This window comes from Mustela putorius, unplaced genomic scaffold (genome assembly GCF_011764305.1).
Source record: "Mustela putorius furo isolate JIRA1106 unplaced genomic scaffold, ASM1176430v1.1 tig00000785_pilon_pilon_pilon, whole genome shotgun sequence".
Classification (NCBI taxonomy): domain Eukaryota; kingdom Metazoa; phylum Chordata; class Mammalia; order Carnivora; family Mustelidae; genus Mustela; species Mustela putorius.
The window spans coordinates 8000115-8013142 of NW_025421480.1; the positions used below are offsets into that span (position 1 = coordinate 8000115).

The following is a 13028-nucleotide window of genomic DNA, read 5'->3' on the forward strand; positions in this document are numbered from 1 at the left end:
AGCCCCAGCTTCTTGCTCGGGGTCTCCCTGAAAAGCCCGGAGTTGTTCTGACTCTCAAAAACGCTCTTGTCTGGGGGCAAGAAGTTAGCACAATTCTTCCTCCTTCTCCAGAGGCCTGAAATCGGATTCTGCCGGGAGGAGAGGAGGGACGAGAATTTGACCAGACCACTTGCAGGAAGAGTGAGTTTTTTCTCCTCTTCTGCCGTCAGAAGGCTAGGACCTCAAGTCTTTGTCCACGTGGGGGCAACGTGTAAGGCATTCTCGGGTTCCCTCGCAGTCCCTAAGAGTCTCTGCCCCGTCGTTTTGGTTGATGTTTTGCAGTGGTTAAAAAAAGAGTCGGGGAGGAAGGTGACTAATCCTGCCCAGGACTGTTGCCCTTCTCTAAATATTCACATTACTAAACAGGATATAACAATGGTCTAGTTATTAAGAAGTGGTAGAGCACAGGGGCTCTGGAATCAGAACTAGGTTCCTAGCCAGCTCCCTTGTTGACCGAGACCTTCAGCCGGCCATTAATGGGAAGATGTAGCTTTTTCATCTGTAAAAGAGGGATACCAGTATCAGCCTCACAAGGATGAAGAGATAATGTATACAAAGTAATTAGAAGAGGTATTTTTATTGCTGTAACTGTAATGAAACCAAACCGTTATTCTGTTGTATTCTGATAAGGTTTTCGTTTTGAGATCTTAGGGTAAGGCCATTCCCGTACAGGTAGGGCTAGTATCTTTTTTTTTTTTTTGGTAGGGCTAGTATCTTGAAGGGCTGGACGGTTTTTTGTTTTGGGGGCTTTTTCCATGATTTTTAAGTCATCTGTACACCCAATGTGGGGCTCAGACTCACGACCCTGAGATCAAGAGTCACAGACTCTTCCACAGACGCCCCAGGGCTGGACCTTCTTGATGTTAATCATCTAGGGAAGGGTTGTAACCTTTTTTAGGAAACCAGAATTAGACAAACCAGGGAAAGTAACTGCCTCCCTCTCACTTCCTGCGTCTAGAGCTCAAGGAGTTGAGATATGCTTAAAGCCACTTCTACTTGAGGTTTCAAAATGGGAAGGTGGAAACCAGGAAGGGGCCGCACACCTAAGATTCCAAGCTCTAGAATAAGGACTCCAGATGTCATGGGGGTGCAGGTTCTCAAACTGAAGGGTGTGAGGCCTGGAATCAGATTACCTCCTTGTTGTGTAGGAAAGCCCTGGAAAAGCAAACTCTCCCAGTGGAAGCTGAATTCTCAGGAAAGAAGCTGGAGTTTGACCGCAGAGGGGTCCTTCCTACATGGAAATGGGGGTTTATCTCAAAAAAAGTGGATTTCCTTTCAAGTTCTTAAGCTTTCAAAAGCTTGCAAGTTACATCTATGGGGTCTCATGAAAACTCCAAGATAGGGAGTTTGGACATTGCCATTTTTTCCTGAGTTAACAAGAGTTTTTGTTTTGTTTAAAAGATTTTATTTATTTGACGGAGAGGGAGAGAGCAGGAGTGAGGGGGGCAGGCAGAGGGAAACAGAGACGCAGACTCCCCACTGAGCAGAGCGCCTAGGACCCTGAGATCCTGCCCTGAGCTGAAGACAGACACTTAACTGACTGGGCCACCCAGGCACCTCATGAGTTAACAGCTTTATTTATTTATTTAACTTTATATTTTTAAAAGAATTTTATTTAGTTTAGAGATAAAGATCCAGATAAAGACAAGCAGGCTCACGCTGAGCACAGAGCCCCATTGGGGGGCTTGATCCCAGGACCCTAAGATCATGACCTGAGCAGAGACCAAGAGTCAGCTGCTTAACCAACTGAGCTACCCAGGTGCCCTGAGATAATGGAGTTTTAAAGAGATGAAATAAATGACTTGCCTAGGCTTGTGTCAGTCCACCGTAACCGCCAAGGAAAATCCAGTTTTTGTTTTTTCAATTATTCCTTATCCAAGGAGGTTTCAATTATTCCCAGAATAGTTAAGTAGATATGGGTGAAGATTTTTTGGCTATGATTTTGCCTTACTCACACAACTTACCCTTTCCATGTCAGCCACCTCTCAGGTAACTTGAGTCGATTGTATTAAGAAGAAATATCTGTGTTCCCTCACTAGCATGGAACTGGTGCCTGCATGAACAGATTTAACTCACTATAAATGCAAACCTGCAAAAGGACATAACCTGGCCCCATTGAATAATTAATCAAGCACGTCATTGTCTAAAATCATGCCCTTGTTTTGTTTTGAATAGGCTAGTAGTTTGATTTAGCCCCGAGATTGTATAATGTCTGAGTGGGACCAAAAATAATTTTCCAGTTTGGAATTTCAGACAAACTCAGAAAAATCACTCTGAGAATCGTAAGTGAAAGAGCGCTTGAGTGCTCAAAGCCATAGTTCAGAAACAAATTATATTCTAAAGGGAAAAATTGGCTGTGGTTAATTTGCTGTTGTTCAAAACAAACTAATAATATTTTAAAAGAATTAAAATCGTAATATAATCAAAAGTCAGTTTTCCACAACCAAAGACAAGTGGAAAGTCAAGTCAGATAGCATAAAGTAGGTAATTACTCGTTGGTATTGTGGGCCTCTATTTTGTCATTTGGATAACTACTTTTTTTCCATTTTGTGGAGTTTTCCAAAATAATGATACATTTTTATGTGTAATAAGCTAGTCAATTTAAAAATATGTATTAACCTCCTAATACGTGTCCCAAATTAGGTGATGTACTGTGAGTACATAAAAGATTTATACATCAGGCTTCTGTCTTCAAATCTAACTGGAGGGAGGGGTTAACACACACTGCTTTTTTACTCATCCCAATTTAGAGAAACAGTATGGTCTTAAATCTGCTGTAGAAATTAATGTGGTTTGGAATAATCTAAATAATCTTTTTTTTTTTAAGATTCTATTTATTTGACAGGCAGAGATCACAAGTAGGCAGAGAAGCAGGCAGAGAGGAAGCAGGCTCCCTGCTGAGCAGAGAGCCTGCAGGGCTCCATCCCAGAACCCTGAGATCATGACCTGAGCCGAAGGCAGAGGCTTTAACTTACTGAGCCTTCCAGGCGCCTCTAAATAATCATTTCTTAATAAGTCATTGGAAAGACTAACCCCAGTCTTTAATTTTTTAAAACATGTATTATTTCAGATGCAAGAATTTAAGAATTATTGTAGGCACAGGGGATACAGGGACAAATAAAGTGTTCCCTGTCCTCAAGAGCTTACAGTACAAGCAAATATACAAAGTCATTGCAAATCAATCGAAGAGGCTCTAGAATGCGAGTTCTGGACTCCTGTGAGGAAAAGCTTGACCCGGAAAGCTTCAAGGAGCAGGTGACCTTCAAGGAGGTCACTGACAACTGGGAGGGAGCAGCCCCAGTGTCTGTGGGAGGGTGAATGTTAGGGCAGGGAGGGGCTGGGGGAGGGCATTCCAGAAAAAGGAAACTGCAAACAGCCTATGAGAAGGCACAGTGGGTGAGAAGTCAACCCGAGCCCAAAGCTGAGGTTTTCCGACGTTTATTTCAAAGCCCTTCATTATCTATATGCAAAGAGGGCGTCTTTCAAAACAAACTACCAGACTATAATGACTACGAAATTTAAATATTATGTCAATGCTAATGATTACTTTCCCATATTCTGGGAAGTCCAGAATTAACTGTAAACAACCGTATTCGTTTTATGTAAGTACCTATTTTCTAACAGAAGCCATTTTGTGATGATTCAATAGTTTCTCATCAGTTTCAAAAAGAGAATGCTGGTCACAGCACCAAACGAGTACATTCTATAGAAAAAGGTTATTTTAATTAAGAACAGTTGGCTTCCGGGCTTACTGAGAAATCACAGGACCAGAATAAAAGGAGAATGTTAAGAAAATCATCACAGAGTAGTACCTTGTACTCTGAAGGTTTCAACATTTACAGTTAACAGTTCATACATTTTCACACAATATCCTTTAAACTAATAGGCAAACACTTAAAAATCATCCAAGATTAGCTTTAAAATCGTGTATTCGTTTGAATCACGTAATTCAAGAAAATTATTAAAAAAAAAAATTCTAGCAGAAGGAGCTGATCCTTAAACCCAGACAAAAATGGAACACCCTGCGACAGCTGCGAAGTTTCAGAAACGCGGCAGGTACAACTTCTCAGCAGTAACCTTAGCCGGAGGTCACGTCCAACCTCACGAGCTAGGACATTCAACGTCGGGGTCGAGGCGGCCCGCCGGGCCCGTCTCCGTTGCCATGAGACCCTTCCAGGCTGTGTCAGCCACTGCCGCCTTGGCGACGCGCGTGGGCCCCGCCGGCCCGGGTCGGGGTGCCGGCTGGGATGCCCCCCACCCCGAGCCCGCCCGGCCTCCCGGCCTCTCGGCCCCCGGGGCAGCCGCGAGGTCCGCCCCCGGCTCTCCGGCCGCGCTTTCAAATCCGTCGTACCCACGGGCGGGGAGGGAGCCGGGTCTGCGAGTCCCCACGCGGGGCGGGAGGAGGGAGAACGGGGCCCGTGGCTCGCTCACTCCCTCGACCCCCCAGGCCGGAGAAGGCAGCGCTCGGGCCGCGGGAGAGGGGCGGAAGGGGTGGGGGCGCGCGCGGGGGGAGGGGGAGCGGGAGGGAGAGGGGCGCGCGCGACGAGCCTCCCCTCCGCCCCCGCCCCGGGGGTCTCCCGCCCTCGGGGTTCGGAGCCGCCGGTGCCTCAGGCCAGACTCGCGCGGTGGCTGGAAGGGGCAAGGACGCCACGACCTAGGGTGACGCCAGGCATCTCCCGGGCGACGGCTCCGCAGCAAGATGGCGGACGATAAAGAAAGGGAAGGCACAGGTAAGACCGGGGCCCGCACCGGGGCGCGCCGGGCGGGGTGGGCCGCCCTCCAGCGGAGTCGGCCCCGCGGGGAGAAGGCCCACAGGGCAGGGGGCCACGGACGCGCCCTGCAGCCTGGCGCCCGCTGCCTCCCTGCCGACGCCTGAGCCCCGCCCCGTCCTCCTCCTTCCCTCCTCCCCCGTCTCCCCCCTTCCCCCTCCCCGGGAGCTCCGAGCCGCGGCTCCGGCGGCCGAGGCCGATAATGGCGTCCTTGTTCGCCGCCGGCACCCCGCCTCCACAGTTTCGCCCCGGCCTCTGTGCCGCAGGCGCCACACCGGCGGCTACCGGGCTGCGGGCACCCGGGGCGGCCCGGCTGTGGCCGCCCGCGCCCGGCGGACCCTCGGGCCGCACGGCAGCCCCGCCCGCCGGGAACACGCCCGCCGCCTCCATTTTGCCTGCTCGGTGGGGACGTGAGGGGGACGAGGGGGGACGGCGGGGGGACGGCCTTTCCGGCTCGCGGGCGCCCCCTCCGCGGCTGCGGCCTCCGAAGCGCGCGCCCGCGGGGGGCGGGTCGGAGCCCTGGCGCGCGGCCGCGTGAGGAGGGCGGGAGAGCTGCCCGCAGGCGGCGGCGCTGGGCGGCGGAAGCGCGGGCGGAACCCTGGGCGTCCACGTTGCGCCGCGACCCTTGACGTCGTGTCCGCGCCAGCCGGAGCCCCGGCCCCTTCCTCGGTTGCTCCGAGAGAACAGCCCGTGCGTGTGCGCCCGCGGGCACCCTCCTGGCAAAACCCCGGCCACCCGTCGAGGTCAGCATCTGGGAAATGAAATTACAGTTCGTCCTCGTTTCCTGGCTGGGGAGCTGCGAACACCGTGTCACGTGTCCCTTCCCTCAGCCTGCGGCCGAGTGTCATCAGGTTCACATTCACAAGTGCAGAAACCGGCCCTGAGCTAGTCAAGTCACTCGTGTGGCTCAAATCACAGAAAATCGGCGGAGAAACCGTGGAAACGGGGCCGAAGATCTGCCTGCCTGTGGATAAGAGGAATGCGATTTGGTTTATTTTTAGGACCGTCAAGTCTGAAGCCTCGGAAGTGTGTTCGAGATGTTACCTTTACGGAGAGGCCTCATTTTTTATTGCGCTGCTTTACAAGTAAAAGGGGCATCCGAAGAAAGTGATTCCTTTTTTTTTTTTTAAGACTGATTTTTAAAGGGTTTTATTTTTATTTTTTGGAGTTTATTTTTGTTTTTATAAGTAGTTTCTACACCCAGTGTGGGGCTCGAACTCCCCGACAGGAGATCAAGAGTCACATGCTCTTCGGACTAGGCCAGCCAGGTGTTGCTTTAAGACAAATTTTTAAAAACTGCCCCAGAAAACCACATGATTTCGTCGTTATTATTATTTACAAAAAAGTGGAACAAGATAAATTAACATGTTAATTACGGATGTTTATTTTTTTAAGGTTGATTAGGTCAGCAGAGAACGCACTGGATTGTGTCTCAAATCCAACTTTTTCTTTACTTTCTTAAAAAAAAAAAAGCTTTTCTGATGTTTCACTTTTCAGAAATACTTTTCTATTTAGAATAAATCCAGAGGAAGAAACAGTTCTGTCCATAACTATAAAGTAATGACAAAGGCTGGATGTCATTCATTCTGTTGACATATGTTGAATGCCTGTGGAGGGTGTTCTCCTTAAGTGAGGATTTTGAGGGAAAAAAACTTGACTTTCGAGAAAGGTGGGATCAGGGCACTGGGTGGCTCAGTTGCTCAAGCCGCTGCCTTAGGCTCATGTCATTGTGCCGGGGTCCTGGGATCCAGTCCTATGTGAGGCTCCCTGCTCAGTAGAGAGCCTGCTTCTTCCCCTTCCTCTGCCTCTGCCTGTGGCTCTGCCTACTTGTGCTCTCTCTCTGTCTCGCTGTCAAAGAAATAAATAAGATCTTTAAAAGAAAAAAAAAAGGTGAGATCAGTAGAGGAGATAAGACATGGGTGGAGGGGAGAGAGCAGTGAGCTGGGGACCAGACTGGATATTAAATCTCAACATTGGTTGAGAACCAGTGTTATATGGTATATCTTATTTATGCTTAACAGTTTTACAAGTTGATTGTAATTGCAGTTGGTAGGACATGATGAAATGACGCCATGTTGCCTGAGGGTAAACTAGCAACTCATTTGGCAGTTACCATCTTTGGACATAACTGCACTCCTGGATTTGATTCTCAGCCCTGAAGGTTGAGAAATTACATCTCACCAGTAATCATAATTGATCAAGGCTTTGGGGTTTCACTCAAGCGAACTAATTAATTTTAAATTGAGTAGGGGTATGCTGACACTTTAACCAGAAAGCTGATCTCAGCAATGTAGTATTTTGCTTTATGAGTATTAAGCTTTTGGGGAGGGTGAATTTATATTTCAAAAGGTCCTTGATGAGCGTGGAATCACACAAAAGAAAGGATAGTTTTGGAGCATATATCAAGTACCCTGTTAGCTTTAAGAGGAAAGGACCATTAAAAAATTTTTTTATTTACATTCAATTTGGTTAGCATATAGTGTATTATTAGCTTCAGGGGTAGAGTTCAATGATTCATCAGTTTCATAGGACACCGAGTACTCACTAGATACAATGAGCCCTCCTTAATGCCCATCACCCGGTATCCCATTCCCCCACACACCTTCCCTCTAGCAACCCTCAGTTTGTTCCCTCCAGTTAAGAGTCCCTTTTGGCTTGCCTTGCTCTGTTTTTTTCTTATTTTATTTTTCTTCCCTTCCCCTATGTTCATCTGTTTTATTTAAATTCCACATATGAGTGAATCATACGGTGTTTGTCTTTCTCTGGCTTATTTTGCTTAGCATGGTACCCTCTAGTTCCATCCATGTTGTTGCAAATTCAAGATTTCATTCTCTTTGATAGCTGAGTAATAATCCATTGTATATATATAATACCACATCTTTTTTTTTTTTTTAAGATTTTATTTATTTATTTGACAGAGATCACAAGTGGGCAGAGAGGCAAGCAGAGAGAGAGGAGGAAGCAGGCTCCCTGCCGATCAGAGAGCCTGATTCGGGGCTCAATCCCAGGACCCTGGGATCATGACCTGAGCTGAAGGCAGAGGCTTTAACCCACTGAGCCACCCAGGTGCCCCTAATACCACATCTTTATCCATTTATTTGTCAGTGGGCATCGGGGCTCTTTCCGTATTTTGGCTACTGCGGACATGGCTGCTATAAGAAAGGGGACCATTTTCTGATCTGTTACACTCAGTGTCTTGAGGAGGTTCCCAGCACATTGTAGGAGCACAATATTTACTGAATAGAGAATATTTGTATTAATTAAAGATGTTTATATTTTAGCTAAAACATTACTTGCTGTTAACTAAAAATCTATTCTGTACCCAAAACTACATACACTAGTTGTGTTTTTTTGGTTTTTTTTTTTCCCTCATTCTTACAAGTAAGCAATAAACTTCTATTACTTCTGGCTCAACGTATTTTTAAAAAGATATGTTTGTTTATTTCAGAGAGAAAGAGAGGGAAGGGGCAGAGAAAATCTCAAGCTGACTCCCCACACTGGGCTCGATCCCATGATCCATGAGGTCATTACCTGAGCTGATACCAAGAGTTGGTCCCTCAACTGATGATGAGCCTTCAAGGTACCCCTGAAAAAGTATTTTTTGAGAGCCAAAGTATTCACTGGCCTGTTTTTAAAAACAACAACTACAAAAATTCTCTATGTAGAAACATGCATATATTTTCTTTTTAAAGATTTTATTTACTTACTTGAGATAGCACTAGTGGACAGGAGGGTCAGAGGGAGAGGGAGAAGCAGACTCCCCGCTGAGCAGAGAGCCTGATGTAGGACTTGATCCCAGGACCATGAGATCATGACCTGAGCCAAAGGCAGACGCTTAACTGACTGAGCCACCCAGGTACCCCACCTTAACTGATTTTCATATATTTTAAATAATTTATCTTTAATCTTGAGAAACTTTCAGAGGAAGTTTAAGCTTCTAGATTTATATCCTATCCAGCTCTTCTTCAACATTTAGGAATTAATCTTCGTTAAAGTACAGAGGACATTGGTAACAAAAATTAACTATGACAGGCTATTATGTTCTATTTATAAGTTTCGTATAAGATTATGTACACTGAAGTTGTTCTGTTCCTTTGTAGCGTTTTTTGTGGTTTAACATATTTTATTATTTTTTTTCCTAGGGGCACATAGGTGGTTCAGTCAATTAAGCTCTTTTGGCTTAACGTCTTGACCCCAGGGTCTTAGGATTGAGTCCCGCCTCAGGCTCCTTGCTCAGCAGGGAGCCTGCTTCTCTCCCCTCTGCCTGCTGCTCTCTTTGTGTGTGCTCTCTGACAAATAAATAAATAAAATCTTTTAAAAAATAATTTATTTTTTCCTAGATTAAAAAATGTATGTAGTGGGCGCCTGGGTGGCTCAGTGAGTTAAAGGCTCTGTTTTTAGCTCAGGTCATGATCTTAAGGGTCCTGGGATCGAGTCCTGCATTGGGCTCTCTGCTCAGCAGGGAGCCTGCTTCCTCCTCTCTCTCTGCCTGCCTCTCTGCCTACTTGTGATCTCCATCTGCCAAATAAATAAATAAAATCTTAAAAAAAAAAAACCCACCTACGTAGTTATGTTAGCTAACAAAAAAAAGGAATTTATATTTTAGAATCAAGTTAATTTCAAAAAGCTAATTTTGTTTTACTGAAAGAATATTTGAAATGGGATAGCAAAAATTGTTTTTTGAAGTTCTATTATTTCTTTCAAGTTTGCTCAGCCAGAACACTTTTTTCCTTTTCCTTCTGTTTTGTTTTGTTTTGTTTAGAGAATCAACTCAATTGTCGATTCTTTGAATCTTTTAAACTTATTGTCTCTATCTCCTCGAGAATTTTACATAGGACTGCAAAGAACTTCTGTTTATAATTAGAATCATGTCTAGGAAACAAACTGCTTAGGAATAAAATCCGTTAACTTGGCAGGGCAAGGAGCTTTGGAAGGTATGTCAGTTTTTTCAGTAAGCCTCAGATATTTAAAGTTTGCTTTAGGATTTACTATTTTTGTATAAAAATATTGTTTCTTTGCATTGGTTGGTTAAGTGTCTCTAATTCAACTATCAACTCCTGAATGGTAGAGTTTTACAAGTTTTTGTTTATTTCTTTGTATTGTGCCTTTCCTCCGAAAACCCAACATTTGAAAATCTAAGGTAAGAAACAAACTACAGGTGGATATTACTTTTTAAAAAGGAAACTGTTAGTAGTGCAGGGTATACAATGGAGTAGTAGAAAAGTGGGGTAAGACCTCAATTTCCCCAAGCTCTGTCTGATCTTAGCCAAGATGCTAAGACCTCAGGAGCCTGTAGTTCCTCAAATGTAAAGTGGGAAGAATTTTACCTACTTCATAATGTTGTTGTAATGGAGATGGTGTGGTCTTACTCATCTTTATATCCCCAGGACCCACCGTGATGCCTGGCAGAAAAGAAATGCTGAATAAACAGGAAGAAAAGTACTTGGCACAGTCTAGGAAATTTGTAGCTATCGGTATATGTGTGGCATGGAATCTAGAAGTTAAGGAAAACTTAAATCTAAGTCTTACCAATTCTTGATCACACATGATGCATCATCCATGCCTATTTTGAGGACCATTTAGCAGTTTTCTCCTTGTTTTAGACAGATAACAATCGACATAGAGACTAACTGAAGAAGAAAAGTTACAATTTATTTCCTCTAATTTAGAATAAAACTTGGAGAAAAACTGGACTGAATTTTATCTTTGTACTTACCTATCAAAATCAGTGAAGAAAATTCGTATCTTAACAAGTCAAGTGGACAGTGAGGCACGTCACACCCCTTAGGATGACTACGGTAAAAAAATTAGCACTGGCAAGGTGTGGAGAGATTGGAGGTCCTGTGTGCTTGTTGATGGGCATGTGAAATGGTACAGCTACTGCGGAAAATAGTATCGCAGTTGTTCAAAAATTCAGATACTGAATTACCATATAGATCCAGCAACTCTACATCTGGCTTTATACCCAAAATAATTGAAAGCAGGAACTTGAATAAGTCTTTGCACACCCGTGTTCATAGCAGCATTATTCACAGTAGCCAAAAGGTAAAAGCAACTCAGGTGTCCATCAGTGGATGAATGGTTGCACAAAATGCAGTGTGATCATACCTGGCAATATTACCCATCTTTAAAAAGGGAAAAAATTCTGACTTAATGCTGCCACAAGGCTGAATCTTGAAGATACTATTGTAAGTGAATTTAACCAGTCGCAGAAGGACCAGTACTGTGTAATTCTGCTTACATGAGGTACGTAGATTTGTAGGAACAGAGAGTAGAATGGTGGTTGCCAGGGGGAAGGGGAAGAGGGAGCTTGTTAGTTAATGGAATAGAGCTTCAGTGTTTGCAAGATGAAAAGTTCTAGAGATGGGTTGTACAACAATGTGAATGTACCTAACACTACGGAACTGTATGGTGCTTGAGCTGGTTAATGTCTTAGTCTGTTTTATCATAATTTAAAACAGATGAAATGGAGATATTGAGTACATCCAAAATACTGTTAAGTGTGAGAGACTGCCCGGGAGCCTGTAGTCCTCGGAGATGCCACCTATTGGCCTGGGTTTTGCTTCCAGAAACCTGCCAGGTCATCTGGTAAAGAGCCAAGAAAGACCCCATGTTGCTCTAGCAGGGGGAGGGGGAAGGTAAACATTTTGAAGTCTCAGAGCATTCTGCATAACAAAGACCCACCCTTCTGGTGGAAAAGACTTTCCCAGAGCTTTGTGCTCCCCTGCCTGCATTTAACCAACTCGGGTCCCCTGTAGCAGTCCTATCTCGTCTGAGAGGGCAGAGAGAAGCCAAAAAACACTTGTGAAGGTCACAGCCCAAAGACAAGTCCAGTAAAAGACTGAAGTTTGATTATGAGGTAGAATGCTTTCCTTCGCTTAACTTGACCACCACATCACAGAGTTGTAGTACAGTAATCGTGGATTGCCGCTGAACTGTGTGTGGCGCACATTACTTCAGGACTCCTTAGAGGAATACAGCTGTGGCGAAGATTAAATACAGCCCTGTTCTTGGCCAAATTGTTATGAAGCCTCTTGACTGACTGTCTTAGGTCCTATAACTTGAGCGGTATGCCTGGCTTTCAACAAAAAATTAGAAGGCATGCAAAAGCAAAAACACCTTCGGAGACCAAGTAAGCATCAGAACTAAACTCAGGGGGCGCATGGGTGGCTCAGTGGGTTAAAGCCTCTGCCTTCGGCTCAGGTCATGATCCCAGGGTCCTGGGATCGAGCCCCAAGTTGGACTCTCTGCTTGGCGGAGAGCTTGCTTCCTCCTCTCTCTCTCTCTCTCTGCCTGCCTCTCTGCCTACTTGTGATCTCTGTCTGTCAAATAAATAAAATTAAATTAAAAAAAAAGAAATTTAAAAGAGCTAGGATTAATATGTTGAGGGCTCCGATGGAAAAAGGCAACATTCAAGAACAAATGCATACTGTAAGCAGAGACGCGGAATCAAAGGGAAATGTTAGAAATTGAATGCAGCGGAACAGAAGAATACCTTTGGTGGGTCCGTCAGCAGACTCAACGTTGAGGAAAGAATGACAGAATTTGATTATTTCAATAGAAACGTCTCAAACTGAAATACAAAGAGCAAAAAGAATGAAAAAAAACCCCAGCATGAGAGCTGTGGGACAGTTTCTTGAAGGTGTAAAAGACACAGTGGGAATACCAGAAGGAAGAGAATGAAAGAATGGAGCGGAAGAAATATTTGTAGTGGTAATGGACGAGTTTTCCCCCAAACATCCCAAGATACCAAAGTAGATCCAGGAAACTAAGAGAAGAAGACCAAGCAGGGTAAATACCAAAAAATATTGCCAGGGCATCTCCTAGTCAAACTGCAGAAAACCAAAGATGACAAGAAAATCTTGAAAGATGCCGGAGGAAAGCAGTCACCTTACCTGGATTTTGTCAGAAACCATGTGAGCCGGGTGAGAGTAAAGTGAAATCGTTGAGGCGTTGAAAGATGCGACCAAGTTATTTTTTTAAGTAATCGGTATTGAGGAAGGTACTATCCAAGGTCGCTAGCTCCGTCGTGAAGCAAGGGCTCCATTCAAGTCCGTCTCCAACACCAATGTCCTTAGTCTCTGTGTCTCACATAGAGAAGTCAAGTTGAAATTTATATAAGAAAGAAAAAATAATAATAAAAATAGAATTTACCCATCATCTCATTATCTAGAGCAGTACCCAGACTGCAGTGAGGTCAGAATCACCCAGAGGGTTTGT

The 13028-nt window shown here is 44.8% G+C and overlaps 1 protein-coding gene across 3 annotated transcripts in view; it reads left to right on the forward strand.

The window, feature by feature from the left end:
• Positions 1–3435: 3435 nt before the first annotated feature.
• EFCAB2 (EF-hand calcium binding domain 2) overlaps positions 3436–13028 on the forward strand; it is a 107950-nt gene continuing 98357 nt past the window's right edge. For 2 of the 3 annotated variants that reach the window (XR_006607990.1, XR_006607989.1), the window contains exon 1: positions 3436–4769. Coding sequence is in view for 1 of the 3 variants with exons in the window: in XM_004756806.3 (XP_004756863.1) it covers positions 4739–4769 (31 nt within the window). In the remaining 2 variants the exon portion in view is untranslated. The remainder of the gene's footprint in view (positions 4770–13028) is intronic. The other variant, XM_004756806.3, reaches the window with a different exon arrangement.